The sequence below is a fragment of the Numida meleagris genome, chromosome 18, assembly GCF_002078875.1.
Source record: "Numida meleagris isolate 19003 breed g44 Domestic line chromosome 18, NumMel1.0, whole genome shotgun sequence".
Taxonomy (NCBI): domain Eukaryota; kingdom Metazoa; phylum Chordata; class Aves; order Galliformes; family Numididae; genus Numida; species Numida meleagris.
In genome coordinates, this window is record NC_034426.1 from 601,930 (window position 1) to 627,847 (window position 25,918).

Sequence of the window (25,918 nt, forward strand, 5' to 3'; positions counted from 1 at the left end):
AGCTCCTGGATTCTCATGCAGGACAAACATAAGAGGGTCTCAAAACCACAGCATCTTCCTCCTCCAAACAAGTCCATGGCTCATGCACTGAGTTCATAGAATCATAAAATGGTTTGAGTTGGAAGGGAACTTTAAAGGCATCTAGTCCAACTTCCCTGCAGTGAACAGGGACACCCACAGCTTGACAACGTGCTCAGCACCCCGTCCAGCCTGAGCTAGATCGTCTTCAGGGATGGCGAATCCACCACCTCGTCAACCTGTTCCATTACTCCATTCCTAACAAGAGAGCCAGGAACACAAACTCCCAAAGTCTTCCACAAAGGAAAAGTACACTTCTAAAAATACTGTTCTGAAGATGCCAACGCTGAAAACATTTAAACTGTGGTCAACAGTTCAGAAAATGAATGGAAACTCACTAATGAGCAATGAGCACAGCACAAGGAAGTGCTCTTCTCTACGTGAGGCTGAGTAACTAGCTTGATTCCTGCAGAATCCTGATCAGAATATACATCTCTTTCTCTAAATGTACCTAAAATGAAGGTGAGTAATGTTTACGACATTGAGAACAATGGCAAGTTCCCACCACCTGAGGACTTCAGAGCTTGAAACTTAGCTGAAGGCATCAACACGACAGTCATCTAGACATACGTACAACGTTTTGAGAGCCTATATGCAAGGTAGGTCTCATGCCACAAGGAGACTCAGTAAGCTTCTTGGTTTTGTTTCTTTTTCCAAAGTAGAGCATGTATTTGCTGCTTTAACAGAGTAACACCTGGAACACGTGGCAGTGCAAATGAAAATGCTAAATACCATCCACGTATGAATAAATTACGCTTTCCACAGAAAACAGAAACTTAGTAATTATTTGCTGGGAATACCTATATAAATTTCAAACAAAAAATCTTTGCCTTCAATTACTCTTTTTTATTTATGAGCAAAGGAAGTATGTTGTAACTCAAAAAAGCTTCCACTTCGACACTGTCAACACAACTGCACAATGCATTTTTCTCATGCAACTGAGTGGCCTAACTTGGCCACCATAGGCCAAGCTTTGGACATCATAATGGCCAACATGCCATTAACAAGGGATGCTTTTCCATTGCCTTTTAAAAAGAATAGATTTTTTTTTTAAATCATGCTTTACCAAACAAATTCTTCACTATCCATTAAAATCCTAATTAAAGAAATCTTTAGTTCTTAAGAATGCAAAAAAAAAAATTAAAGCTATCAGACCAGAACCCAGCATTACGATTGAACAGAGTTATCTCAAAACACAGGCTGTTTTATCTCCCTTCACCGCTTACCTTCTGTGGACTGAACGGCTGCACCTCCCGAACAAACATGGCTGAGAACTGGGCTGGGAGGTGGTCTGGTTCTTCTCTCAGTTTTGCTCGTGCTTCCTGCGTGGCCACAGGTTCTCGCACTACCTGAGCAGCAGCACATTCTACAGACGCAGCGGCAGGGAGAGTGTAAAGATATTCCGAAGGCTGTGACAGAGAACAAGCTGCTTCTTGATCTCCCACCACAAACGATGTAACATCTGACACCACCGGGGTGAGAGGTTCCAGCCGGCTTTCTTCATCGGAAGGTGGATCGTCGTTCTCAGTATCAGCTAGCAGCGGTTGACCTCTGTTGGACTGAGGGCTTGACCACTGGTTCTCCACAGGCTCCACTTTCACCAATTCAACTTTAGGTGATGAACGCATTTCATCAACAATCTGAAACACAGCTTCAAGATTTACTTCTGTCTTCTTGCTTTCATCAGATGTATGATACGGCCAGTTAGAGGGCAGGAACTCAACCGCATAAGGTGACTGCATTGGAGGACTCTGGGAGAAACAAAATGCAGTGAATATTTCTTTCCAAAATGTATAACGACAGGACGTACACTGGTTCTGCAATGTTCTGTAAATGAACCTCGGCAATCAACAGAAGAGTTTGTAAATTCAAAAGCATGAAAGTTTGTTTGTTACTTGCAGTTAGATCAGCAGGTTTAATTAAAAAAGCCTACTGATTTGGCTTAGTTTTCCTTATCCACCTTACAGCAAGCTTACTTTGTTCTGTCTGAGTCTGTTCTGGAGAGAAAGGAAGGCTACTTAACAGCACTCACGTACTCTTTCAGATGCATGGTCTGCACACAGTTTGCATTGCCAGTAAACATATACCCAACCACTAAAATCAGAAACTTCCAGTCTTGGTAGGATTTGTGGAGTCACGCTACAACCACTCCCTTCACATGAAACATTTGTGACAGAAAAGGATAGAGCACATGTACCTGACGTCAGTTCCTCTAAAGCTCAAGCAATCCTGTTATGTATAAAAATAATGTAAATCACAAGATTTTTAAGCAAGAGAAAAAGGGTATGTATGCTGTAAACATGCATAGGGACAACGTAACATGAGGAGCTCGCAGTTACCTACCAATGACATCTTTTCCCTCTTCTAGTGATTGTCCATATACACATTCACACAATGAGTGATTTCCAAGGACACTCCTGTCCCAAAATGAAAGGGACTCCAGATACCTATGAAAACAAAATACCATAGAATCTCGCCGTCTGTCACAGCCTCCGACCCAGACACTCCTCTTGTAGCAGTGCGTCTCACATGTGTGACTCAAAGTCTACATAAATCTGTACAAAGCCCTGCAGAACTTCAGGTTGGAAACACTTCTTGGAGAACATACTGAGTCTGCCTTCACCACCACAGGACTGGTCTGAACGCTACTGAAAGACTTCACTGGAATGACATGTCTAGATAACAGGACACAGTGAGCAATACAGTGATCTTTTTTAGTAGAATTCATATAAATCAAAGAACTTTCAAAGCAGAAAGAAGGCAATGAAGAGTTACAAAAGCAGCTAGTCCTACCCAAAGGAAATGACAAACCACATTCTAACAGCCTGTGCCTGTACTGCTATTTCTTCTGGAGATTGTTCAGATTTAAAGAATAATGGAAGGGTAATTTCTTCCGATAAATAAGTGATACAATGATGTTGAACAGAAACTCAGGTATATTTAAAATACGGTCTTACTTTGGAAGAGATCTGGTAGGATTAGTCCTTAGCACTCATTTTCCTCAAACATTCTAGCTGAGGTAAGGGCCATTGAAAAGCTATTTCAAAAGATGAATATATTAGAGAACAGGAAGCCACAGGATTAGGAAAGTCACAGCAGATCAAAAGTCACTGAAGCATCTGGTCTCTCAGCAGCACGAACATCAGAAGTCCCTGAAGGAAATATCACAAACAGATGAGAGAATATCAAGATCCCTTCTTCTGGGTATATGAAGACAAGTCCTGTAGCAGACTTACGTAGTTGTGCTCATCTGCAGACAACAATACACTTTTAGGGAGAAAAAGAAAAAAGATAAAACCTTGAATCTGATAAATTTAGGTTAAGCAAAATCTTTTCGCAAGCCATCTTAATATTTTAAAGATATGAGTTTGAACTTAGTCACCTTCATGTAATTTTTTTCCAGCTATACTTTTTTTTACATATTAATACAAGATGTTTCTTGTTTATTTATTGCACTGTTTATTTTTTGTCTTAAGTAGCAGGATTTTAGGGAAGATCTGGGTAAACAGGTCAACTGCCCATGGATGAGATCACCCCTGACAAAAGGGAAACAAAACCAAAAAAGCAAGCCACCAACTAACACACTACAACTTCCGCCTCTTCCTCGTAGAGCTCAGCTTGAAGCTGTTAGAACACATAACCATCTTCTTGCGTGCGCTGTAGGATCTTGCATGCATTTCCAATAGGAGAAAATGCCCGCACACAGGACACAGCAAAAATCCTTTCAATCTACCTAGAAATCACATGACAGACAAGTGTGAGAGGGAGGCAGCAATGAAGCAAAGCAAAGTGATAAAGATTGGGAAGCCAGGACTCCAAAGACTAAAGATTACTTGGGTAAAGGCTCTGAAGATTGCTTGTCCTTGGAGCTGAAGAAGAAAAAAGGTCTGATTTAGCAAAAGAGGTGAAAGGGAAGATATGCATTTCACTTATTATAAGACTACATAGTGTACAGAGGAAGCAAAGCACAATTGTGCCTCTTAGGTGACTGCTAGGACTAAACCAACCTGGCTTGGGTCCTTGTGCTACCATTCACAAGTGCTTCAGATTCAATTTCACCTTGAAATAACATGGCTGATTACCATTCCTATTACAAACAAACACAAACTACTTAGCACTGCTTTAAAGTCAGGGAAGTTTATTTTCTTCTTTGTTCTCCCATATTTATTGCTTCTATTGCCAGTTAACACTTGCTTCAGTTCCACAGGGAAATACTGACAGCTTAATAAAACACTAAGAGCAGCGATCAAATAGCAGGGCTGCTGGTTTAAAATATATGTGGTATATACATATATATATATATCACTAAAATCCAATCAGTAGCCTCAGTTCACAGCTATGACAAAAGAGCTGGGCAGTTCGGCAGTGATGGTTGTGAGCTCCCAGAACAGCTGTTGCAGGAGGCAGCTGGTTTCCTCTCACCAGACTCTCATTCCCACCCAAGGATACTGCTTCATCACACTAACCATCACTCCACTCCACCAGAGAAACCAAATGAAAAGAAAACAAGGCTGTACTTGAGCTCCCAATTTTGCAGGCCATAGTAATGGAGTGTAATACAAATCCTTAAAGCTCTTGATTACAGAAACCTGCCGACACGTACCCTAATCAGCTGTTATGTGTGGCTTCTTCCTGTGCTGATTCTCAGAAGCTTCCCCTGGAGAGCTGTGGGCAGACAGACATTTTACCTGCATCCTGGTCTGCCACTGCAGTCAGGGTCACTCCTCTACTGCACACCCAGCAGCGGCCTCCTACTCCCAATCAGCTGGACCTGTCTTAATCTCTCCTAAACTTAAATGGATGCTCTCTGAAAGAATCAGTAAAGACTAGGACAAGGGTTACGCCTTCTTGGTCAGCAATTCCTAGTTTCAATTCCAAGACCACAAAGCACTGTCTTGGACCCAAAAGAAACAGGGCTGAGAATCAACCTGCTGACCACCAATGTGCTCGCTGTCTTACTGAACCACAGAATCATGGAATGGTTTGGGCTGAAATAGAACTAAAAGCCCACCCAGTTCCAACCTCTGCTGTGAGCTGGCTGCCCCCCATCAGCTCAGGCTGCCCAGGGCCCATCATGGCCTAGGGCACCTCCAGGGATGGCGCACCCACATCTTTCTCAGGCAGCATTGCCAGGGCCTCACTGCCCTCTGGGTGAAGAATTTCCTCCTAACATCTAACCTAAATCTCTCTTCTTTTAGTTTAAAACTATTCCCCCTTGTCCTATCACTATCTGCCACAGTAAAAACCTCCTTCCTGTTTATAAGCTGCTGGTTGGTACTGTAAAGCCGCAGTGAGGTCTCCCAGGTGCTCTCTCTTCTCCAGGCAGAACACCCCCAGCTCCCTCAGCCTGTCTCTGTATTAGAGGTGCTCCAGCCCTCTGAGCACCCTCGTGCCCTCCTCTGGACCCCCTCCAGCAGCCCCACATCTTTCTTGTGCTGGGGGCCCCAGGCCTGGACGCAGGACTCCAGGTGGGGCCTCATGAGGGCAGAGCAGAGGGGGACAGTCCCCTCCCTGCCCGCTGCCACCCCTCTGCTGATGCAGCCCAGGGTGCTGGAGGCCTTCCAGGCTGCACACTGCTGGCTCAGGTCAGCTTTTCCTCCATCAGAACCCATCTCCACAGGGCTGCTCCCACTAAGATCTTCACCCAGTCTGTACACATACCTGGCATTGCCCCGACTGAAGTGCAGCACCTTGCATTTGGCCTTACTGAACCTCATTAGGATGGCATCTCTTCTACCATTCCAGACTGCTCCAGTCACTTGTTAACTAACTTTGACAGTTTGGTGTATATATATATACTACTGCTTTTGAGGATTTGTACAAGTGGTTACTGATGATAACACACAGGCAGGGGAGGATGGTCAATATTGCAGCTGGCTGCAAGCCTCAGCAGAAGTTTGGGGAAGTATCTCCTCAGAGCACACAAAAGGTAAAATGATTATTCTTCACGACTCAGTGGGAACCACGGGCAAATTGCAGTCCTGTGCCCCATCACCACGTTCCAGGAGAGGCAATCTGCACTACACTAAGACTCACAAAATTTAAGTTTTATTGGTCCATTCTGTAGGATATTTGTGTTACCCTGCTCACGATAGCTGGCAGAACTGATCTGGGATTGCCCTTGGGCTGTTCACACAGTGGAATACCTTCCAGCACCCTCTGCCCAGATGCATCAACAGCTTTAGACTGGGGATTCCCTGGTTAGAGTTGCATTATCACAGCATCCACCAGTACGCAGCCTGAATCTCTTTCAGCTCTGCACGCTGCCCATAGGCATGCTTCTTCAAGCAGATCACTTTCACTGGACCCTCTGGATAGCGTACTTATTCACCTAGCCCTGATAACAGCCCTGACGACTCTCTTGGAATGATTTGCTCTCCCAAACACAGTGATAAGAATTTATTTGATCGTCACTTCCCAGCACTCAGACTCATTACCATGCCCTAGATGAAAAAAAGCTCCCACAGCTCTCAAACTGAAAGTCAGAGGACAAAGATGCACTATGTGCAAAATAAATATGAGAGTACCAGTGGCATGATTGGCCAGTGACCATTTATGTGCTCACACCAACACAATATTCTGGCTGTAACATGAACGTCTTGGATAAGATGATATTAAAAAAAAAAAGCCATGAATAAAAGACAAAGGTTGATATTTGCAAGACAAGAAACTGGATAAGCAAGCTTGGGTAGGTAAACCCCTTTTCAACACACACAAGCGTAACTTGCTTTGCTTGCCTCTGTGACAAAAAAAAAAGAGTACATATATTGTGCTCTAATACAGAAGGAAGGCCTTGCATTTTTACTTCAAATCTTTGATATTTGATAAGGCAGCTCCTCCAACAAAGTTGCTTTATATAATTCTGGTGAAAATGCAATTGCAGAAAATACTGAAGTTATTTTAATAGGACATCTCTGAGATGTGTCTGATTCCAAAAATCATCTCAGTTTTTCTCAGTCATCAAATGAACCTATGGACTGCACAAAGCTGTCTGGGATGAGAAAAACAAAACAAAACAAAAGCATAACAAAAAAGGAGCTCTTTCTCAGTATTACCATAATATTACAGAATTGCATTTTGTCTAGGCAAAGTTATTCTTCAAAGGTAAATGTAGAGTTGTCAATTAGAACAAGTTCTGGTGATGTCAAGCACGAATCTCATACAGAGGAAAATTCTCCACTGATGAGGAGATCCACTGTGCTGCTACCTTGAAACCAATCTAGTATTACAAAAGTACCTCTTTAAATATTCAGTGGTTCTTTGGAATAAACATTGTAAAACATACACATCAGTTTTACTTTCTCAAGTAGATCAGTTTTCAAATTTACATCCTTCATTCCAGAGTCCATAATCCTAGAGCTCATCCATGTAGCCTTCCTCTGCTTTCACCTGATTGCAGTACGCTGCACTCACCTGGAAGAAGCTGCAGTGGGTGTAGGTCAGAGCTGTAGGACTAGCACAGCAAGTCAGAGGGTTGATGTGGGTACCAGGGGAGCAACACGGCAGCGCAGCTGCAAGAATTCAAACACAGTTATCAGGCTTCCAGACTTTGTGTTTGGTACGCAGAGTTCTGTTGCTTACTTTGATTAAACAGCTCAATAATGACACAGTGAACTAACTAAATTCCAGAACTGTATAATCTCCCAACTGATTTTATGACTCATTTATTCATCTGAAAAAATATGTTATATACATATGTTGTAAAATTGACATACGCACACTTAGAAACTTCATAATCACAATTTTTGCATGCTGTTATTCCCTCTTTTGTTAAGCTGCCTGACTCCTTCCATCACAACATCACACAGAAAGGGGATTCACACAAGAAAAACACACATGTTCACACATACATACTGGAATTAAGGAGCCATTTCATTCTCAGCAGCATCTTTGTATTTGAGGCAGTGTTCTGCAGGAATTGTATTTGGTGACATGCAGAAATTGTTAAATTAAAAGTAAAGGCCTTGCTTGCATGACAGACAACTTCTAAAATCTGCCATCATTCTGAGACAAATAAATGCTTGATGGTATCAAGTCCAACGATTGTAACAGGGACTAATAAGGATAACTTGAGGCAGCAAACAGATCAAGTTTATTTGTAATGTTTGAAATTTACACGGGATTTCACACGACACAGTTGTTAGAATAACAAAGCGTGATTTTTTTAAAACACTCATTTTACTGCCCCTTTTAATATGATCTTGTGGAATTTTTGTGCAGTTTACAGCAACAAAGAGGGCAATACAACAAAGAAAGAGCCAGTGGACAGCCTCCTAAGCAAGCACGAGATACGCGTATGATTTGTAACTTTAAAAGCTAATTCTGAGCAACTCTATGATCAAATTCAGACCTCTTCCAGGAGAACATCCTATGACCTGTGGACATATCCCTGCTCTGGATATTGCCAAAAACCTAAACAAAACTTGGTTTGGTAATATTTCGCTCACGGAAATCTCCAAACTATGTTTACATACCCAAGAGAAACACCAAAACAGCTTTTGAAGGACTTCTGTAACAGCAAGGCAAAGAAGTTCCTTCCAACCTGCTAAAGTGACTCTAAGGAGAAGCAAACATCTAGAAAATAATGTCTTTATAATAATGAAAAAAGAGGAAGGGAAGAAGTGCTTGTGGAGTACTACATAAGGCAAACACCAATTAAAAATTATTTTCTACAAAATACTAAAAGACAAATGACAGCATTCTTCTCACAGTCAGCAGTACTTACAGCACAAGCAACTCATTAATCAAACACATAGTAAGTTTTGTAAGTCAAAGTGAGGAACACAAAACTGTGTGGAACACTAGAGACCGGTGACAGATTCTGAACGTTTCTGAAATGCAGAACTGTCATAAAGACAGAATGGTTTGCACTCACAAGGATTTATTTTTGGCAGCTCACCGACCGTGGCAGTGACTGACCAAACAGCAACGATGGTGTCTGCGCAGGATCATGGCAGACACTTCAGAAGAAAATCCACCATAAGACAGAAAAATCCTACCTAAGTACCATCACCACCCACAGTCACAAAAGGAGATTCGTAACACATCCAAGCAACTTTTTGAAAATGCTGAAGAAAGTATTTACTGACAAGTGGTGTCACCAAAGGTGAAGGTGTCAGTTCATTTAGGGTGCTTCACGCCTTCAAATGGAATCAAGATTCAACAAGCTTACCTGCTTCACTCGCATGCTTTTGTCCTACATTGTTAACTGCAGAGAATGAATTTCTGAGCCCTATTGTCCAAGACACAGTTAATCTAGTCATACCCAGGAGAAACTACCAGCAAAAGCACAGTCTGCTATGAAATACTGACAGGGAACACGGCTCTCATCTGAATACTAAAGAGACAGGGATAAGTGGAATCTTTTGGAATAAATGAATATTTATTGAATAAATTAAGAAAGAAATATAGCCTTTTTAAATAAAACGGAATAAATTGATCAGCCTCAGAATAGATTTGGTTTCTGTCAAAAAAGAGACATCCTTCTGCCCATAAAAACTAGAGATGGAAAATTTCTCACAGCCTACAGGATACAACGTGCAGAGTATGAACACCAGCTTACACAAATGGAATTGCCGGCAGCGGCACTACAACCAGCCCAGCAACAAAAACCTCAGGACAAGTGGAGAGCAATGAAAAACACAGCTCACAGGGCAAGGGGAGGGCTGAAGGATGCACTGTGAATATTCTTGCACAGATGTTGAATGACCGTATTCCAAACATACTGAACATATATATGGATATCCAAAGAGGTCGCAAAGAACATAAAGGAAAATATTTAGAAGCACACTAATAAAAACATTAAAAGGAAACACAAGTCAGAAATCTTGAGAGTTGATCAAGAAAAAATAGAAGAAAATAGAATAGAGAATTAGTTGACATTGGTGAATATGTAATGGGTATGAGTCAGTAAAAATATTTTCAAGAGAAGTCAGCCTTCGCTGCTGTCTGGAAAGACCTGCAGTAGGTAAGTGAACAGGGAAAATGTCCATCGTATTGACGTGATGGTTGCTAATAACACCAGCTTTCTTTCATGGCAGAAAAGAGCAGAGCCGTGCAGGCACGGAAACAACTCTGTGAAGTCTCCCAAAGCCACCACCTACCAGATAAAGCTCTGTACTTCAGTAAAACAAACTGATTTCACACAGAAAGTGATAGGTTCTTCACTGTCCATCAATAATCAGGAGCTAGATGTTGGTGTTATAGTAAATAGCTTCAGCAAAACATCAGCTTCACACTCAGAAGCTGTCAAAAAGACTCCCAAAGCCACTAATGAAACAGATATTGTTATGAACTGGGGAAAGAAAGGAAGATTATTACTGATTGCTGCGTAAATCTACGATTTACTCACACTATGACTGTGTGTCTTTTTGGACTCTACATTTCAGTAAGAAAGTAACAGAACTGGAGAAGGCTACAGGAAGGGCAATGTGGAGGATGCACCAAACACTTCCCTGAACCAACAGCCAAGCAGGACTCTCCAGCCTAGAGTACATGCAGCCAGAAGTGTTTAGAATCACAAATGGTGCAGTCAAGGGGACAGAGACAGATGTGCAATATGGAAAACCAAGGAATGATGTAACATCTAGCTGTTGGAAAATAAAGAGCAAAAGTTCTAAAAGGTTACAAGGGAATCCATACAAACGTTTATTTCAAGGCTTTCAGAGTCACAAGTCACTAAAAAAGAAAAATTACATACTCTCCTCAATAGGCCAAGTCTCAATTTTTTGTCCAAGAATAAAAAAACAGATTACAGAGAAACACAAGTAAAGAAATTCCAAAAATGTCCTATATAAATTGTGAGGCACTCCATTAAACAAATTAGAAACCATTATGAGAAAGTGGAAATTCTTATATACCTCTCTCTCCTCTTGAGATAATATTATTTTACATGCTCACAATGTTTCAGTAGACAAGTAAAAACCACTTATGCCTTTGCTGAAGGCATAAAGGCTACAGCTATATCAGTAAATTAAATGCATCCAGATCCATTCTTGGGCACAGACTCTGCTAATACCATTGAAACCTCTTATTCTTCCTAGTCACAACAGCCACATCCCAACAGACTCTTGGGAATGGTCCCACCTTCATGCTAAGTGCTGCTTTTCAAGCACAGTGCTAACCAAACTAGCAATCTAATGACAGAGTTGATGCAGCCTTGAACAACAACAGTAATGTCTTCAAAGATCTGCTGGAAACTGGAGGAAAACATATATCATCTCTAGGTACTCAAGAAGGCAACAGACATTAATAAGTGGCCAACAGGCTGACCATGAGGCAGCAGTGTGCCCTTGTGGCCAAGAAGACCAGTGGTGTCCTGGGGTGCACTGCACACAGCATGGCCAGCAGGGCAGGGAGGTGATCCTCCCCTCTGCTCTGGGTCCAGTTCTGGGCTCCTCAGTTCAAGGCAGACGGGGAACTGCTGCAGAGAGCCCAGCAGAGTGCCACAAAGATGGCCAGGGCCTGGAGCATCTCCCTTATGAAGAAAGGCTGAGAGCCCTGGGCCTGTTCACCTGGAGAAGAGAAGGCTGAGGGGGAATCTGATCAGTGCTTATCAATATCTAAAGGGCAGGTGCCAAGTGGATGGGGCCAGGCTCTTCTCAGTGGCGTGCAGCAACAGGACAAGGGGTAAAATGCACAAACTGGAATGTGGGAAGTTCCATCTGAACATGAGGAAGAACTTCTTTGCTGTGAGGGTGCCAGAGCTCTGGAGCAGGCTGCCCAATGAGGTGGAGGAGTCTCCTTCTTTGGAGATATTTAAAACTCATGTGGATGCTATCCTGTGTGACCTGCTGTAAGGAACTGTTTGGCAGGGGACTGGCCTGCATAATCTCCAGAGGTTCCTTCCAAAGCCTACGATTCTGGGATTCTGTGTTAGCCAAAGGAGATGAGACTGACACTCTCCAGCTTCTTCCATTCCACTTGAGCACAACCTACATGTGAAACACCAAGGAATAATGAAGACCACCCTTTCAGTGTGTCCTTATCATGTCATGTCCCTAGGCTATGCCTAACGGAAGCTAGTTACTCATCATAAAGTGGGGTCAGGAAATTACAGAGAGCACCTGTGCCTGTTCTTGCCAGATCAATGAGCACACTGGGATGGGCCTGCACACAACAGCTGTGCAAGCCCTGATCCTTTACTAACTAAAAGAATGAGGAGAAATAGGACGACATCCAAGGTCTCTTCCTTAAAGAAAAATGGGAACTGTCTTCGTTATTTAAGTGGGATTGATTGCACTGCCACTACATACTCTACCAGTTTCCAAAACTAGTCGTCTGTGCACTCAACACAGTTCATGAGGAAACAGGCTCACCAGAAAAAAATTGTCTTCCAACAGTATATATCTAAGAAAGCTGGAATGACTCAAGATCTGGGAGGTGCCTGTTTCTCTCTACTGACTATATATGTAATCTAGATGACAAGCCCAGGCATATACAAGTGAGTATTGTACATTCAGATAAATCTTAGGCAAGATAAATCCTACTACTAGTTTTACAAGTGCATTACTAATGCATCCAGTCTGCTTTTCTCAAGGGAAAATGCGGTGCTATTTATGCTGTGTTAAAACAGATACTGTGATACTATGTATAAGATACAGCTGCTTATTTATTTTAAGAAGCCCCTTTTGACCAAGGCATGTGTGAATTTTAGGCTTTACAGAGAAAAGGATTTATCTTTGTGGAACATTTATCATTCAGAATAACATAACTACTCCTAAGCTGTCACTCACAAAGGGTTATCACATGTAAACAAACTCTACAGACACAGATGTATTCAAAAGGCCCGACTGGACCTGCAGTATCTGGTGGCACCAATAACTAATATTTCTCACATAGTCTCACTGACTGACTTTTCATTATTAGGATACTTCATGATAGTCAAGCTTCATTACACTCCTTTGATGCAATCCCACAATTACCAAAGGTTTTGTAGATAGCTGAAGTCGCAAAATTAAATCTTTAAAACTATGCTCTAATACTAGCAAAAAATCCAGACAAACATCTCTTGGTTTAGTGCCTTTTCAATAAGAATCATAATGAAAAAAGACAAGGAAATCTTTTTGTTGCCTAAGTTAACAAACAAATTTGAACGTACATAGAGATAAATCTTTTCACAAATTCCAACGCTGATTTAATTTAACAGGACTTCAAAAACATTGTGTTCATTATATACAAAATGAAAAGAGTTAGCTCCAAGAGTGAGCATACATTCTTTAGCCCCTCCTCTAATGAAATACATACTTTAAGATGAACTATCACCTTCCAAATAAGCTAATCTTGGTTTTGTGCTCTCAAGATGAAGGAAAGCAGACTTTTTTCCATGTATACATATGAAAAAATACGCTTTCAGCATTCTGTATGCTGTAATATACAGAATAAAGGATAGCACAGAGATAAAGAGGTACACAGGATCAACAGTAAAAACACTGTCCAAAGCAACAGTGAAAATGAAAAGATTTTTAATACTGCCTAACGAAATGGCAAACCTTTCTTCTCAAAACTACTAACGAGTTCACTGAAATTTCAAAAGCCTCAGTCTCCATAACACTCTCTGTTTCAGTTTGAATTACACCTTAATTATTACACCTTGCAAAATTTAGTATGCCTTTATCATGCTTCCCTATCCCCCCCCGAGATTCTGCCTGTACTTTTCCCATGGTGCTGCAAAGGAGAAAAAAAGTTTCTTCAACAGCACAACTGATTTCTTCGTCAAACTTTTATAATTGCAGTGCAAGAGACTCATGTCATCCAGTTCCAGAGATCTACACATGCTGGTTTAAATCTAAGCCAGTCACTCTCAACTCCTCCACAGCCAATGCCACAAAATGGAGTGAGATCACTCATGTCTTGGTAGTGCCTCTTAACAAAGCCTAAAACAAGCTCTGCAAATCACACCATGCAGCTGCCCACTGCCTCTCCTGGACTACAGAAGAGGTCTGGAGGAGCAGTTGAGAAAGAGACATCTAAAACTCAAGATAATCCGCACCCAAAAAGAAAGAAGCAGGAACCATCTCCCATCTTCAACTGGTATTCTCAGCTCACCCTGCTCCTGGGCGGAGACTTAATAACTTGCAGCTTGTAAAGCAAGCACTAGCTGCCAGTAAGCTTTGTAAGCACCACAGGGCAAGGAACATACGACAAAAAGTTTGATGTTTCTTAAATCTTTACAAGTGTCTACAGGATTTGCATAATTCCTCAGAATCCCTCCTTGACAAGAAGTATGTAACGGAAACTAGTGACTATTGTTTGCAACAGAAGCGAACATTCCCAGCAGAGGTCTCAGAACACACACACAAAAGAGATGAAGATTTCATTGTGTGCTTTTTGGAGAATGACAGCAGCCACCACATGCAAGGTTTCTAAACAGGGATATCTGACTCAGTGAAGGTGCAGCTGCCAAGGGAGCAACAGGCAGAAAGTGAGAGTAATAACTGAGCTTTGGTTTGTCCAAGCCAAGAGTCACTATGATCCGAGTTTCAGAAGTTCCAGGGAAAGAAAAAAAAAATTAAATAAACAAAACAAGCGTATTTTTTTCCAGTTCAATGCAAGAGCAGGAAATAGGACAATAATTTGTTTCAATTACTTCTCTTCTAGAAAAACAAAACCCAAAAACTTGTCTGAAGTAAGACTGAAAATTTTAGCACCAAAGAAGGTAGTCAAGATTTTTGAAACTCCCCAGTCTTCAACGCATAGAAAATACACTATTGAGGAAGCTCATACAAAAAAGAAAACAGTGACACAGATTATAGAGCAGAATGAAACATTCTGCAGAAAATTTGTGATTGATCTTTGACTTTAAAAAGTTACTTGGGAAAACATGAGAGCAAGGAGTAGTGTGTTACTTTCCAACAAGTTCTCTGCGATTTAACATCACCCCCCTCAGATTTTCTTAATTAAAAAAAAACAAAAACGGGGGAAGTTAAGCTAACACTGCCTAGTTGCAGACAAATGTTCTTCTCGTCACCCTTCAGCCTCAGCAGGGAGGCCATATGGAAAATCACCAGAGGATACCAAGTCTGGAGGGAAGGCAGGAATATGGAACAGAAAAACTTTTTGCTTTAAAGGTCTTTACAATTTTCAGTCCTCACTGGAACACAAACGACAGAGCACTGCAAAATATATATATATATGTATCACTTTTAGAAGTTTTTTTCTTACCTGTTGGATAATAGGCTTGTGAGTAGTGCAGGGGAGATGTGTAGCTGCTGTACTTTGCAGGGGAAGTGGCAATGGCTTGAGAGACCTGCTGAAGCGTCACAGGGGAGGCACTGGACTGCAGAGTGTACGTGACCTCTGTCGGAAGCCTCTGGAATACGGGAAAGGCAATCCCCTTGTCTGGGAAGGCTGCGGACGCCTTGTGCCCTGGAACCAGCCCAAGAGAATTCTGCCATGTTCTGGGAGGGATTGGAGTCCGATCTAAGCTTTTTGACGGTAAAGTGCTGTGGTTCTGCGGTGAGGCTGAGATGTAGGAGTAAGGAAATAAGCTGTCTCGTTGATAAGGCCGGTGAAACTGTCCTACAGCCAGCAGCCCTGCATTAGGCACAAAATAAAGCAAACGTTAATGAAAGGAGTTGTCACAGGTAATGAAAGGTAATATCAGGAGCCAAGGCCCTACAACACTATTTGGGAAGACAATCTTCGCGTCAGTATGCCTAATCCACAAGCTGACTGTTCTTCCACCCAAACACACAGTAACAGCTGCAGTGGCAGATTCATTGTTGGATCTGAACAAAGAGCAGTAAGCAAGGATATAAAAGCAACTGCTTCCTCCCAAGTGTCATTCGTTGCACTAGCCTCTTGTTCTCTAGTACAAAAAACTCGAGCTGCAAATGAGCACTGGAGGAAGGCAGAGCTGCAGATGGCTCGGCTTCTCTGTAAGTTACAGAACGGCACCAGTGATAACGATAAAGGGAACAAGTATGAGGAGTAACCTGATAAAAAAAGAATAATGATTTGTAATCCAGACCTGGCAACAATGCTTACAGACTGTCACTTACTCCTTGTGGGTTTTGTTTTTTGCTACTGTTGTTTTCATAACTTTCTGACGTGTTAAAATTCTAAAACAGATTAATAATATTTCTGCAAGAACAAGCAAGTCCTCAAGAAGAATGAGAAAGGATGCTACAAGCTCAGTAATTCATTTGTAATTCATCACTGTGTATGTTTGTAATAAAGAAGAATATCCTCTCTTAAATACATAAACTTGCTTTGATTAATAAGATCACTTGTCATTTCTAAGTCAACTTTTTCCCAGTCAGCTCAACCAGTTCAGTTTAGACTAAGAAAGCCCAAACAATTTTCCTGTTTTATTTCCTGCGTATTCCTTTTATCCATCTCTGGGTTATTATTTTGTGAAATGTCATTTGCTCTTATACAATGGCAACATAATTTCTGTTAGAGGTTTTCTGACATTCTTGGAAGAGAGACCCAGAATGCCTTACTGAATTCAGGAAACTATTACTGTACTTGTGACTTCCTCACAGCACTGTATATAGCCTTGCTAATAACGAGCTTCAGAACAGCTTGCATCAAACCAGTCTTTCTGAAAAACAGTCTCACATTCAGCTCTTTCACTCCTCTGATAGGAACTAATCAAAGAAATAGGTAACATATAGCCATTATTCTGTAAATTCACGTCAAATCATTAAGTATCACTAACTAAATACTACTAATCTCCCCAAATTCAGTAAGAGTTCACGCATAGGGCTGTTTATTTCCTGTTTGGTATTTTTATCATGCAAAAACACAGAATGAAGAGAAGTATGAGAATTCCTTTGTTTATACTTTACCTGTGGATGGGGAAGTTAAGATAATGTGGTTTAACACAGAAACATCATTGGATGGCAGGTTACAATGTGCCAGCTGCTTTACAGGAACTGTTCCTGGATATTTAACACGAGCTACATGTTGCAAGACACTTGGAACAGAGGGACACTTTGCAAACAGAAATATCTTCCGTCTATCAAATTACCTCATATTTACAGCAAAGTAAGACATGCCCCTAAATAGCACAGCACAGAGCGCATGGGAAATTGTCAGCCTGTCAGAACTCGAGTGCTGTAAGAACTAATGTTTTCTTTGTTCTTCCTTTCTTTCTAGAAACTCAGGCTGCTAGAGCAAACGCCAGCTAACAGGGGCAAAAATGCACCCATAAAGGGACAAAGATTTAACGGCTGTATTTTTCTTAGGATTTACTCTATCCATGGCCTTTATTACACCAGTCAGACCGGATTTCGTTGAAGTCATAGAATGATAGAATCATGAAGGTTGAAAAACACCACTAAGGTCCCCAAGCCCAATCCCCACCATGCCCATCATCAGGGCTCTGGAACAGCTCCAGGGACAGGGACCCCACTATTCCCTGGGCAGCCTGCGCCAGTGCAGCACTGCTCTTTTGGAGAAGAAATTTCTCTTAATATCCAACCTGAACCTCCCCTGACACACCTTAAATAAATCACCTCTCATCCTATTGCTGTTACCTGGGAGCAGAGGCCGACCCCCCCTCACCACCACCTCCTTTCAGGCAGCTGTAGGGAGCAGGGAGGTCTCCCCTGAGCCTCCTCTGCTCCACACTGACCCATCCCAGCTCCCTCAGCCGCTCCCCATCAGACGTGTGCTCCTGACCCCTCACGGCTCCGTTCCCTTCTCTGGACATGCTCCAGGGCCTCCATGCCTTTCTTGTAGTGAGGGGCTCAAAATTTAAAAATGTTGAAAAAAAAAAACACCCTTAAAACCTTAAATGTTCTCTGGCCTCAGTACTGAAGCACACTACCACCCTTCTAAAAGGTTTCCTTCTGTTTTCTTGCTATTACAGGTGTAACTTCACACACGTTACTGAAAACACCGCATGAATTACATTACAGTTCCTGCTCAGAAACAATAACCAAGCACACATATCTGGACACCCCAATCTGCTCCACAGAGGGCTGCATGCAGGAAGCAGCGCTGCTGCCTGCTTTATTCTGTTAGGGTTGCACGGCCCTGATCCACCTCCTACCCTGCAGCCCTGCCCATGTCCGCCTCAGAAGGGCTGTGTGCTCTGCCCTTTGGCTCAAGGCAACCTGAGGGGCCACGGCTGGGCCAGAGAGGGCTCGGCAAGAGAAAGGATCACTCATCTGCCCCACACAGCACTGACTGCACCTCCCTCACAGCTGTGTGGGATTTGTGGGATAACCCTCTGAGAGCTCAGGCCGGTTTCAGAAGGCTCACAGCCCCTATGGAAGGTTAAGGAGAAATAAAACATGCTCCGATGTGTTCAGCTATTACCCAGTCACCCAACTGCCTTCACAAACACCCTTCAGGGATCCCTCAGCCAGCTCTTTTCTCCTTCCCACAGCACTGGTGGTGCTCCACAGGACCTCTGCCTTACAGAGACCGACCGGGAGCCGGCTCGCGCATCCCTGCCGACGGGCAGGGACTGATGCTCACTGGGCGGAGCTGTGCAGCCCCGCAGCACGTCCCAGCCCTCGGAGCGTGGCCGCACCGCCGCCGGAGCGCGCAACTCCCGGCCCACCGCGGGTAGACCTGTCCGCCCGCACGGCCGCTCCCAGCCGCCGTCCCGCCCCTCACCGGGCCTGTCGGCCTTGCCGGGCGTCGGGGGCGACGGCGGCGGGTCTCCGGGCAGGCGCTGGAAGCGGTTCGGCGGGCGGCTGCTGACCTCCAGGCCGGCCGCCAGCTTGGCCTTGTTGGCGCTGGTCATGCGCTTGAGGTGGACCAGCAGGTCGGGGCGGTCGCGGCGGAAGTGCGGGCTGTGGAAGTGGTGCAGGTGCCCGCCCGAGCCGCCGTCACTCTCTGTTTCCGAGGCGGCCCTGGGCCCCGGCGGGCCCGCCACCACCTTGCGGAAACCGTAAAGGTTGAGCTGGCGGATGAAGCTGGTGAAGTTGGTGGTCTTGAAGAGCTCTCCCGCCGCCCCGTCGCCCCCCAAGCGCGGCCCCGCGCGGCCCAGCAGCTCTGCCTCGAACAGCGGCTGGTCGATCAGCAGACCCTCGCCGCGGGCGTCCCAGCGGATGGAGCGGAACCGCGGGCTGTTCACCAGCCGCCATAGCTTGGCGGGGAAGTTGTTGGGGTTGATGGGGGCGGGCGGCAGCGACTCCTCCATGGCCGCGGGACGGGGCGGCCGCTCTCCACCGAACGGCCGCCGCGCGAGGGCCGTCGCAGGGCAGCACCGGAGCGGCCCGAGCACCGCCCGACGCGCGGCCCCGCCGCCATCTCTGGCCGCACAGCCCCGAGTCCCCTCAGCGCCCCGGGTCTCCTCAGCACCTCTCCGTCCAGCCGCGCTCCCGCCGCCCCCTCAGTCCTCTCAGTGCCTCTGGTCCCTCAGCCCGCACACTACGGCGCCTCCAGGTCCCGCTCAGCCCCACCGGTTCCTCTCGGCCCCGCCGTCTCCTCAGCGGCCCTCAGCACCTCTCCGTCCAGCCACAGTGCCGCCATCCCCTCGGGTCTCCCCCTCACACCGTCTCATTCCCTTCAGGCGCCCGCCGTCCTCGTCAGCCTGAACGTCGGCTCTGCGAGGGATGGCTCCTCTGGTGCCTGCCTCCTATCAGCGCCTCACAGGGAGAGAGAAACCCCGTGGGTTTCTTCTGGAAAAAGGAGAAGAAAGTGGGTTTATATGACACCGAGAAAGATGAAACAGTTGTCACTTCTGCCCTGAAAGTCCACCTGTGGTTCTGGTCTCTTCCAGTACAGATCAGATTTAATAAGGGTTAAAATGAGACCATCGGCGTGGGGAACATGGGTTAGCTTCCACGGAAATAAGTGCTAGGAAGAAATCTTCACAGCGGGTCTGGCAGCGTGGGGGTAGTTGTAGGTGTTTGGTCTGTGCCTAGCTCAGAAATATTGGGGTGGGGTCACTTCAAATCAGAGCAGACAGGTAAAACAAGAAATGGGACACGGAGAAGTGATCGTAAGGAGGGCTAGGAGGTTCCTCTCTGCCAGCAGATTATTTCTCCGTCCTGAGCAGATGGAGCACTTTTGTCCTTATTCTGAGTCGGTAGCAACAGTGGGAAAGAGCAGGACTGTTGCCAGCACTGTTGTCACAGCTAAACCTGGGCTGTGGAAGAGTAACTTTACACAAGGCATGATGGCCCCGCAGCTCTAGTGAGCTCCTTCAACCCATGTGAAGGTGACACCATCTTCCCAAGGGCTTTGCATTTTTATAATTCAGTAATAATTTATAATTTATCCTCTTAAGATTATATAATGGTTGCTAGGTGTAAACAGCACTAACTTGTAAGTAAAGCACACTGAATGCAAACTTGAAAATCGAGAAAAAGTCCACAAAACATCTTCTCAGATTATCTCCTGCATTACATCGGTGGAATTACTTAAAGCTTCTCTTCTTTCCCTGTGCAGCTGGAGTGCAAGAAGACCACAAGGGCCTGATGGTGGGATAGGAATGGTTTTATTGTGTTATCCATAACTCAGGCCATGCTCAGCAATATGTAGTTCATAACTAAAATGCAGAGAACGAGTCCTTGAAACTAAGAAGTCCCTTCAAAGTATTTCCTCCAGTACTTTGTAGATGAGCGCATAGCTGCAAAACAGATGAGTTTTTAATGATGGAATGTTTTTTCATCAGCATCCAGAGTGCTGCATGCTCCCGGCAAAGCCACGGCTCGCACCTTTCAGTGCCTCACAGCTCATGCCAGGTCACACGAGACAATCGCACAGCAGATGCGGAAGGAGGGAAGCATGAAGGAAACAGCTTCATAGCTCTCGGGTGGCTGTGTCACACGGATGGGAGTGTGCTTGACTCACCGAGCGAGCCTGATGACAAGGAGAGGGTAACGATCCCCTTCGGTCCCTGGGTAGGTCAGCCTCTGGACTGCCCACGTCTTTGAGCAAAGATGTTTCTGGGGAACACTGGAAATTTCCTGTCGCTTAAAGCAGATCAGTAATAATGAAGTGCATCTCAGTAGGAAGTGCAGCTCAGTTGAAAGTTGTTGGTCAGTGCAAGATCTACATTGCCAGCTGACAGCAGTGCCTGGCCTTCTCAACCAGCCTTGCTGCTGCTTCCTCCCGACATCCCTCCTTTCCTGCACACTTTCATCTCCCCTCCAGCCTTCACTCAACACCTGCCTTGTCACCCTTCCAGCCCCACACATCCTTCAGCTTTTCTTCCCCAAACTAGCAATGCTCTGGATGCCTTTGCAGCCATTTTTTTAAAAAAGCATATGTAAAGAAAATTGGCTTTTTTTCAATCATGAGTGAAAATACATTGTTCTTGTATTTTCTTGATATTTGTTCTTGGTTAGCAAATATTCTTTGTTGCTCATTTTTGTACAACATGACTACTTGATAAAAAGGTAACAGGAAGCACTTCATTGTCTGACTGTGAAACGAGGTTACAACCACAGAAGGGAAGTGGCACTTGTGACACTGAGCATTTTGTCCCAGGACGTGTAAAGCACACAAGCACCCCTCTAACCCATGCTTACCCTCCAGCTGCTGACTCTGACCCCAGCACCCCTCACTCAGTGGCCAGGCAGCAGGCTCGTGCAGCCACTGTCTTTTCAAACACAGAGGTTGACATGGGCTCAGACTGCCTGCGTTTTTGGTGAGAAAGGGCACAGCCATGTCAGTAGAAACTACACTGGGTCAGAGATTGAAGTTGAATGACTAACCTAGATTCTGTGAGACTGAAGTTGTGTGCTGTTTTCAGGAACTTTTTTTTTTTTTTTAAACAGACAGGGACTGCATACAGCATTTTTCTCCTAAGGACAACTTGACATATATATCATTATTAACTTCTGAGATACAGCAATACCCACAGAACCATGAATAAAATGTCAGTGTCCAAAGTCTGTGCTTACAGAAGCGTACCATTTGGAGAGAGTGTTTTACTACTGTTTAACTGTTACACTGAAAATGGAAGGGTCGGAAACACATCAAACACACCTCAGAAAGCCTGCATCCTTCTTGTCTGTCTCCCACTTTAAACTGTTTCCTGTTCAGTACTTGCAGGGTTCACAAGAAGGCCATCTATCACATTCTTGCTTTTTTTCCTCTTTTATAACCAAGGCTTAACATGTCTCTTCACATCCGCTGCAGTTTTAGCATTATCTATTAAACGGCTCAGCGACTGAATATTATCCCGCCATCACAAGCTTGACCTGACTTCTCACTACACCTAAATCTATGTTTATTTTGTTCAGTGGCTGATGAGATATTGTGGTACATCATAAGAAGTTCCGGTTGTTAATTTGCTAAGAATTCATGGCAGTTACTGCACTGATAGGGGAAGGCTTTGATCTCGCTGTTTGTGCTAGGTTTAGACACATTTCAGCATGCACGTATAGATTACTTCAGGCTGAATGTGTTAGTAAATTATGGCTTTATATTCTTGAAGTGATAATGCTTTGTTCTGTGCTCAGAACTCATGAATGTGAAGTATCCTTGCTGGCATGGCCAGCCTGACAATAGAGGTTTCAAGTATCTCAAGCAAAATATCCACAGACAGCTTTGAATGCACCGGGGGGCAATTCTGCTCAAGTACTGTTCTACCTGGCCGTGAGATGCCAGAAGAGTCATGTAACAGTTCTAGCAGCCAGTCCTTCACTGCACAGCCAGATGACACTGGAAAGGTTAAGACTAGAGCCTGGAATCTGTGTTTTTTTTTTTTTTTGCAGAAACATCATTCATGATTAACGTCCAGAAACGTTGCCTTCCAAGATGATCTTCCTTTGTACGACTGTTTCAAGAGCAATGGATGATTTTTAAATGCAGCTATCTTTCTGCTAATATTTCTAATGCAACAAACTGTGTATGTACCTGTCTGACCTAAACTATTGAAGTAGTTTAGAAGAGACCAGTTCAGTTCCCAGATGCTTTAAGAAGACAGACTTCCTAAAAGATTCACTCCAGCTCCACCGCAGACTGTTAATATACCTGTGTCACCCTGGGCAGGTCAGGTTGACTGAACAAAACAGTCCCCCACTGCCATTCTGCATCCAGGAACACAACCAGCCACCAGGTAGAGATGTGGAATGGGCAGGAATGACCTCACCAAGGAAAGAAAGTGGAACACTGCTTCTTCTGGACTGGAACTTGGGCACTGATCCAGCTATGCAGAAGCCAGTGGAACCATCCCATCCCTAGCGATGCTCAAAGCTAATGCAGCTTACCAGGCAGAAGTGGTACAAACACGTTTGTGAAGAGCGAGTGAATCCTCCCTAGCAGCTCTCTTCTTCAGAAGAGAAAAATTCCTCATTGAGTCATTATGGAAGAGACTGGAGGTATCCTGGGAGCCATGGGTTTGTTTGGAGCACAGGGCTTTGGAGTAGAAGACCATAACATAGCATGCTCTGTGTCCTAGCCATGATTATTATTTGCAAGAAGGAATACTAAATTCCTAACATACCTTAATCGAGGAACAGGGCAGCAAGTAACAGCCAAGGAAATGTTCAGTAAGAAGAATGTACCACAAATGAAATAATGGGTCCAGACGCAGCAGCACTAATATAGAGATTTTATTTCAACTGTATTGAGTTGTACAGCACATTTTGTTTGTCACAATGCTATAGAACTGATTTTAGAGTTTTTGGCCAGCACATTGTGACGCTGAAACTCACAAGAGCTAAAAGCAGTTTGGACTAATGGCCTGAATGGAAGGGCCAGGAGTACCTAGTTTCTGGCTTCCTTATTGCTTGCAGTCATTCCAACATGTGCAAAACAGGAGCAAATTCTTCTGCCAGCCCAATGGTCACTCTTCCATGTCTGGCAATGACTGCAAGGTACAAGGCAGGGGAGAATCTGAAGCAAGGTGCCTTCTCGTCCCAAAGCCGTATCGGTTGTTCCCAGTATGGAAAAGAAGCAGAGTCCAAGTAGGTACAGGGTCTTCAGATGATGCTAGCTTTGTTTGCACTATTGGGATTTACAAAACCAGAGGCTGACATATCAAAGTGCAGGAAAGGGTCATTATTCCATTCCCTCTGATGGAGAAAACAAACCATTAGCAAAAATCTGGGAAATCACAACAGTGTAAAGTACTTTGCCTTGTTGTTAGACCAAATGCCCTCGCAGGTCCTCCCTCCCAACATATAAAGCCTCAGCTCATGATGTGCAGAATATATTGGGTGTTTTCATATCTTTGGGAAGAAAATCTGCATTTCTGTAAAGAAATGCCCCACATTCAAACTCTTCTTCCTCACTAGTACCTGCAGATATCTTAGAAAGGAGGCAGGATGGATACTCCCATAGAGCTCTAGCAATTAAACAGAAGTTCACCCAAAGCCCTCTTTTCTTCCAAAACCTGTCTTACTTTCTAAACCCAGTTACTTTTCTTTTTTTGGAATGAGTTGGGATTCCTGCCCTCTAGTTTAAGGAACAAGCAGAGAGGCAATTGCAAGTTGGCAACTCTGAACTCTGACCACTGTACAGGAGACAAAAAAAGGAAGTCAAATTCAAGAGGCATTTTAGGTAGCACTGGGGCAAACCAGAGATATTGTTTCCACCACTGAACAGATGCCACATGCCATGTTTATCACTGTAGCTTGGTTGTACATCCTAAAGTGAAAAGCACAGACCGTAGTGTCTATGTCAGCCAGTGTCTTTCCCCACCTCCATTTTGGTATCAATGCTTCATTCTCCCTTTTTCGGGTTACATTAAGTGCACAGAAATATATAGCAGCATTTGGACTGAAACCCTCACATACACCAGACAGCACATTCCAGGAGGTAAAACAACATATTATGGCCTATACCCTCAAGGTATCAAGTTTTCAGGATACAGAGCAGTAGGAATTGGAGAGCTGAGGGCAGAAAAGGGGAAGAGGAGCAACACAGGAACACGAGTTCTGTTTCCATGCCAGGAGAGGATCAGGGTGCCATTCCTGTGTTAGCACCAGGCTGTGACACTACTGCAGACAAAGCAGATGGGCAGAGCAAGAAGTGAAAAAGCCAATCTCCCATCTTCCCGCACTGCTGGCGGGCAGGAGCAAAGTCAGGTGCATTCACCAATCCTAGTGGAGCATGAAAACGGGCAAAATCTGCTCGGCCCGTTTTCAGCCAGAATGAATTTCTCTTCAACGCTCAAGAGAAAATCAATTAGTGATGGCTAATGAGTCTTGTTCACCAAGCTGATCACAAATCACACTCATGGAAAGAGAATCTACAGAACTGCTCCAGGCTGAGGCCCTTCCAAAGCACATAGTACCACCTCAAGTCTGCCCTCTTCTTTCTTGTACAGCAGCCTGCCTTTGTTGGGGGAGTTGGTTCTAAACATGCCTTTCTATTGCTCTGGGGGTACTTTGCACAAGCAATATCTGTGAAAACATTGCTTTCCAGCCCACAAACACAAGAGGTTGCAATCCCCTCTTTTGCCCTAGGTCAGACTACAATGTACGGGCCCACCGGTACCAGAGTGGAGACACGCCGTACTCTCTAATCTGAGCTCCTCTGCTCCAGTCTGATCGTAAGACTGTTGAAAACAGTGCATTCAAGCTTGGTGTTCAAGTGTTGCACCAAAGGCCTTCACAATTACAGTGGAGGCAGAGTCACCCTTCAAACCCATGAGAGAAAAGGCTGGGCTTATACAGGTCCCTTGTCTGGCATTCAGCTGGAAGCTGTGGCGATGGGCTTCTTCAGATGTTGGCTCATGAGCTCCCTGGCACGAGACACTTGGATGTGGTCATAACAGGAGTTACAAACGAGGACAGGGTCATACAACTGCTGATCAGGGATGGGCAACTTCAGGTGGCAGCAACCGGCACAAAACACGTTCCCGCAGTTCCTGTCAGGAAGAAAGAAAGGTGGTGAGAAGAGAGCTGTAAACACCAGAGCAAAACTTCAGCAACTGTAAAGGATCCAGTTCAGGATCAGACGGATCAAAGACCTTGGG

At 44.3% G+C, this 25,918-nt stretch overlaps 2 protein-coding genes across 4 annotated transcripts in view; both read right to left on the reverse strand.

Moving 5' to 3' along the window:
- Positions 1-19,255, reverse strand: part of HSF5 (heat shock transcription factor 5) — a 28,945-nt gene extending 9,690 nt beyond the window's left edge. The window contains exons 1-4 of the mRNA XM_021415314.1: positions 18,652-19,255; positions 15,241-15,612; positions 7,492-7,589; positions 1,305-1,829 (exon numbers count right to left, since the gene is read on the reverse strand). Coding sequence (XP_021270989.1) covers positions 1,305-1,829; positions 7,492-7,589; positions 15,241-15,612; positions 18,652-19,180 — 1,524 coding nt within the window. The 5' untranslated portion in view covers positions 19,181-19,255. The remainder of the gene's footprint in view (positions 1-1,304; positions 1,830-7,491; positions 7,590-15,240; positions 15,613-18,651) is intronic.
- Positions 23,534-25,918, reverse strand: part of MTMR4 (myotubularin related protein 4) — a 41,875-nt gene continuing 39,490 nt past the window's right edge. For all 3 annotated transcript variants that reach the window (XM_021415311.1, XM_021415313.1, XM_021415312.1), the window contains one exon: positions 23,534-25,810. In XM_021415311.1, the coding sequence (XP_021270986.1) occupies positions 25,633-25,810 (178 nt within the window). In that variant the 3' untranslated portion in view covers positions 23,534-25,632. The remainder of the gene's footprint in view (positions 25,811-25,918) is intronic.